Genomic DNA, 5,678 nt, shown 5'->3' with positions numbered 1-5,678 from the left:
GGGGGGGACGGCGCCGGGGAGCCTCCGTAGTCGCCGCCGTGACCTCGTCGTCGCCGCCGCCTCCTCCAGAACTCTGATGATGATGACGATGAAAGGGGAAGGGAAGCCGCCGTCCCGCCGCCGCAGTCTCGCCGTCCCACCGCTGCCTCTCTTCTGTCCAGATCTCTTCTTTATGCTTTGAATTTTTGATTTGGCTTTGTGTTTCTCTGTTTTGAATTTGTTAATTTGTTATTTCAACATCTATATACATATATATTCTTCTGAGTTCATCAAAGCCAATATTGATACAACAATAATGATATTAATGAATCACACTCATTCATCAAATGATGGAAACAAAACAGACCACTACTCTGCATAGATTATTTCTTTGGTTCTTCTTGATGAACATCTTCATCACCATTACCAGAACAAAAGCACAATCATCAACCCTAAACTACGTTGGAGATGACTGCCAAAACTCGACAAAACAATCTCTAACAAGTGGATTCAAAACCAACCTCAACAGCGTCCTCTCATGGCTTTCCTCTGATGCTACCACAAGCAAGGGCTACAACTATACCACCGTCGGAACCGCCACACGCGATGCCGTCTATGGCTTCTACAACTGCAGGTACGGACAAACCCCGAATGCCCCCACTCACATTTTTAGGTGGAAACCAAGTGCAGTCGACTTCACGTGAAGTTGATATTTGAGAGCCGTTAAATAATTTAACTAAATTTTTATCTAACAGTTCTCAGGTATCAACTTCACGTGAAGTCAAATTTTTATCTAATTCTTAAATTCCTTTTAGAACTATGTATATTTAAAATGATGGATAAAATTTGAAAAAAAAACGTGATTAGTTACTTCTATATTTTATTCTTTAAATTTACGTCAAAATATAATCATTCACATCTCTTATTTTATTGGTTTAAATTTTGGATGGAGTGATTTTATGATATTATTATTTCTAACAAAGACAAAATATTTTTTTGTATAAATTTAATAAGTTACTAAATTAGTATTTAAAAAATTCAACTACCGATAAAATAGAGTTTAATTTTGATACAAAAACGTTTTACATAGTCGTGCAATCACATGTATAAAACTATTTTACACTGATAATGCATTAAAATTAAATTCTAACTCTAAAAAATTTTAAAATTTGACAAAAATAATCAAATATTAACTGCTTCTAATTTTATGAACCAAAAATAATAAGGTGACTAATGAAAAAGATAAAACTTAATTAAATAGTTTAATTAATTTGACTAAATTTTTTTTTAATAGTTCTTTAGGTGAAATTGAATGCACCTGAGTTTCTACCAATTACTAATTGTAACCTAAATTTCTGGATTCGTCACTGATCCGCAGAGGTGATGTCACCGGAACCTTCTGCCAGTTTTGCCTCTCCACTGCAGCTTCAGACATTCTCCAGCACTGCCCAAACAGGTCATCAGCAGTGATATGGTATAACTACTGCATACTCAGATACTCTAACCATGCCTTCTATGGTAATCTTACAACTACCCCATCATGGCAAACTCTTGGGACCAAGAACAGCACCAACAGCACACAAGAACTCCAGAAAGCAGAGACTTATATGCAGATTTTGATAAAGAATGCTACTGCAGAGAACAATTACCTGTTGTATGCAGTGGGTGAGTTCAATGCTGGTGATTCATTAGGGAAAAGGTATGGATTGGTGCAGTGTACTAGGGACCTTACTAGTGACAAGTGTAGGCAGTGTTTGAATGCTATGTTGGATCAAGTTCCTAAATGCTGTGCTTCAAAAGTTGGATGGCAAGTTGGATCTCCAAGCTGTTTGACAAGGTATGATGATTATATGTTCTACAAGATTCAAGGATCTTCTCCTTTGCCTAATTCAGGTAACTAATTATTTTTATTAATTACTTGTAAGGGGCCAGCAATTTTTGTGTTTTGTAATCATCAATTGGTCATCAATAGTATTCTTAATGGTATGAGATTACATCTAATGGTGAGAGATCACTCACTTTTCTTTTGATGGTTAAGTGCTGGCCACAAAACACAAAAGTTGCTGACCCCCTAAACTTTCTCGCAATTAAATTCAACTTGTTGACCTATGCTATTATTGCAGCCAAGAACAATTCAAGCAAGACAAAAACTGTGATCATCATCATAGCATGTGTGTTGGTGCCAGTAGTGCTACTAATTTCTGGCGTCTACTTATTATGGAGGAAGAATCAAATAGACAATGGTAACTAACACTATTAAGTTCTCTAAGCTCATTTTAAGTACTTGCCTATATCAATAAACATTATAAACTCATATCACAAAGTTTTTTTTATCTGTAGATGCATTATTGCCAGAGGACACTCCTATATCAATACAGTATAACTCTCAAGAAGGTCAAGGAGACGATTCATTGAATGCTGACCTTCCGGCAGTTCCTCTGATTTGGATTCGACAGAGCACTAATAACTTTTCAAATTCTTGCAAATTAGGGGAAGGTGGTTTTGGTCCCGTTTATAAGGTATCACTGAATATTTCAATGTGGAAATCAAACTATATATGCATATAATTTTTTTTTGTTAGAAAATTTATTCAAAACAAACTGATAAGGACTAATTCTGCATTTACTCCTGTACTTTTGAAAATGTATCAGTGACTTGCAGTGGTGTAAGAAAGAAAGTAGAGAGAGAAAGAGAGAATTTGAGATATTTAGTTTTTAGTGTGAGAATAAGGCCCAATTTGGATAACTAACTTAATTAAGCTCCTTTTGATAAAATAACTTAAATAATAAATGACTCTGTTAAAAGTAACTTATAAATAAGTTATTTTGTGTTTGGATTTTTAACTCTAAAAGTGCTTATTTTAAAGAAATGTAATGAAAAGTAGAAGTATTATGAGAGAAGTCATTTTTTTTAACTTCTCTATAAGCTCCAAAATAGCTTTTTAGAAAGTTACAATTTGATTTTGAAAATTGCACCCGACATTAATACTACTACTTTTTATAAGTCAAAAGTTAAAAAAAGCTACTTCTAGAGTTTCCCAAACGGACCCTAAGAGTATTATTAAAGACTGCTTTTGTTTACAAGTACATGACACTTGAGATATGGATATAGAGATACAAAATCGTGTTTGACAGATGTGATATAGATAGAGACATTGCGTCTCAGGATATTGAATCAGTCTATTCTGTGTCCTTTCTGGTAAGAAAGACACAAAGACACTGGACGGAGAAGTAACTTATGGTTTCTTTTATTTCTTTGCAAAATCTATATTTAGGGAAGTTTACAAGATGGGACAGAAGTTGCCATCAAAAGACTTTCAAAAACATCTGGTCAAGGTTTATATGAGTTCAAGAATGAAGTAATATTCATAGCCAAATTACAACATAGGAACCTTGTGAGACTGTTGGGTTGTTGTGTTGAGCAAAATGAAAAGCTGCTTATATACGAGTACATGTCCAATTCAAGCCTTGCCCTTCACCTATTCGGTAAGCTTTTAACTATAGAACCTAGTGCCTTTAAAATTTTATTTTCAATTTAATTTTCTCTTTGGTATTGAGTGATAAATATAACAAGAATGAAATAACACCAGGTGATGAGAATAGGACTTTGGTTTAATTTAGATTCGATATAAAAACACTCTTTTATGTAATTTTCTCTCCTTTTTTTTTATGTATTCTATTACATAAGTAATTTTTGTCAAGAAACATTTCCTGTCTTGTTGTCAGATGTGGAAAAACGAAAGCATCTAAGTTGGAAGGTTCGAATGAATATTATCAAAGGAATCGCACGAGGACTTCTATACCTTCACGAAGATTCTAGACTTAAAGTAATTCATAGAGATATGAAAGCTAGTAATGTTCTACTTGATCAAGATATGAATCCAAAAATTTCAGATTTTGGATTAGCAAGAGCATTTGAAAAAGGCCAAGACGAAGAAAATACTGGAAGGGTTATGGGCACCTAGTAAGTCTTATATATATATGTTGTTACATCATTTTCTATTTTGAGAAGAATAACCATTTTTTATTGATTTGTAAACAGCGGATATATGGCTCCTGAATATGCCATGGAAGGATTATATTCAATAAAATCAGACGTTTTTAGTTTTGGAGTTCTTCTACTAGAAATCATTTGTGGCAAAAAGAGCAGCGGATTCTATTTTTCAGAACATGGTCAAAGTCTTCTTATATATGTTAGTTTCTTTAAGTACACTATAGTATTATAAAATAAATCACTCTTAAAAAGATATGGATTTGGATTCTCTAAAGTTTGAATTTCACTTTAGAGAGTAAAGTGTGATCTCTCACCGTTGATTTTATAGGTGGGACTAATAATAAATATGAAAGAAAAACTATTCAATGGTAGAAGATCACACTTTACTCTCTAAAGTGAAATTCAAACTTTAGAGGATCCAAATCCAAAAGATATGTTTAATTTCTATTATATATTAATATTCACATTTTTGTGCAGAGTTGGAAACTATGGTGTAAAGGAGAATGTTTGGAGCTAGTAGATCCTATACTAGAAGATAAATACCCAAGAAATGAAGTTAAAAGGTATATACATATTGGTTTACTGTGTGTACAAGCAGATGCAGTAGATCGACCAACAATGTCTACAATTGTTGTGATGCTAGCAAACGAGACAATGTCACTTCCTAATCCTAACCATCCTGCATTTTCAGTTGGAAGAAAGATCAAAGACGAGCCACCATCAAATACTTTTGTTAAGGATCTTTCGGTCAATAAAATATCAGTTTCAAATAGTTTACCTAGGTAATCAATATAAGAATAAAAATGTTAATTGTACACCAAAATCAGCTACTAAAATCAGTTATTAATGTATTTGTGTATAAATACATGTATGGTTTAGTTTATTTTCAATGTATATTTATATTCTAATATGTATTTTATACTGGTGGCTGATTTTAGTAGCTGAATTTAGTGTACACGTAACATGATTGATATAAGAATTCTGTTTTTAAATTGATCTAATTGCATAAGTAATTATTTCTGCCAATTTGAACCATTCTTGTTTATATTTGTTGTAGTTTAATAATTAAAGATATAGAATCTACTCATCATTCAAATACAGAGTGATAATTTCTTTTTTGAGCTATTTTATGTAAGATTCGATCAATTGATTAAGTCTTTGGTTTGTAGCTTTGTATAACAGGTTTAAAAATAAAAATTGCTACATAAACTGTATACTTGCATATGTTTATGACTACTAATTACTAATTAGAGTATAAAAGTGTTTATAGCGTTGGTAAACATACATTACTTTTATACTCTAGTTATTAGTAATTTTGTTTATTCAATTAGGAGTCCAAGTTTTACATTTTTGAATTAGTCAGATTGAGAAAAGAAACCATACCTCTGGTTGGTTTCTTGAGATTTTTCAAAGTCAAAGTATTGATTGTTTCAATCACGATAATTTATAATAAATTATTAAAATGAGAATCTTCCTTTAAAAAAACATAAAACATTTTAAAACTATATTACTAAATATTACATTATACACAAATATTGTAACATTTAAATAACAACAAATAAATAAAAATAAAATTTATCCTTTTTTAAAAGGTTCTTATCTATGAATACACACAAAAAATTTGCTTTTGCATAGTTAGGCTTAAGAGTTTAGGTATTATTAGTTTATTATAGCATTATTTTAGTCTCTTATTTTATATATTATAA

At 31.9% G+C, this 5,678-nt stretch overlaps 1 protein-coding gene across 2 annotated transcripts; it reads left to right on the top strand.

The window, feature by feature from the left end:
- LOC110262388 (cysteine-rich receptor-like protein kinase 10) lies at positions 252 to 5,087 on the top strand. Of its 2 annotated transcripts, XM_021114296.1 has the most exons (9): positions 253 to 613; positions 1,358 to 1,872; positions 2,103 to 2,222; positions 2,320 to 2,498; positions 3,254 to 3,464; positions 3,705 to 3,942; positions 4,021 to 4,171; positions 4,450 to 4,535; positions 4,664 to 4,806. In XM_021114296.1, the coding sequence occupies exons 1-9, from the start codon at positions 327 to 329 to the stop codon at positions 4,707 to 4,709; spliced, it is 1,833 nt and encodes a 610-aa protein (XP_020969955.1). In that variant the 5' UTR covers positions 253 to 326; the 3' UTR covers positions 4,710 to 4,806. The 2 variants fall into 2 exon arrangements, with proteins under 2 accessions (XP_020969954.1, XP_020969955.1); XM_021114295.1 differs by having other exon boundaries at positions 252 to 613; positions 4,450 to 5,087.

The sequence above is a fragment of the Arachis ipaensis genome, chromosome B10 (assembly GCF_000816755.2).
Source record: "Arachis ipaensis cultivar K30076 chromosome B10, Araip1.1, whole genome shotgun sequence".
NCBI classification, from domain to species: domain Eukaryota; kingdom Viridiplantae; phylum Streptophyta; class Magnoliopsida; order Fabales; family Fabaceae; genus Arachis; species Arachis ipaensis.
The sequence above is the reverse complement of the archived record's forward strand: the minus strand, read 5'-3'. Positions and strand labels throughout refer to the sequence as shown.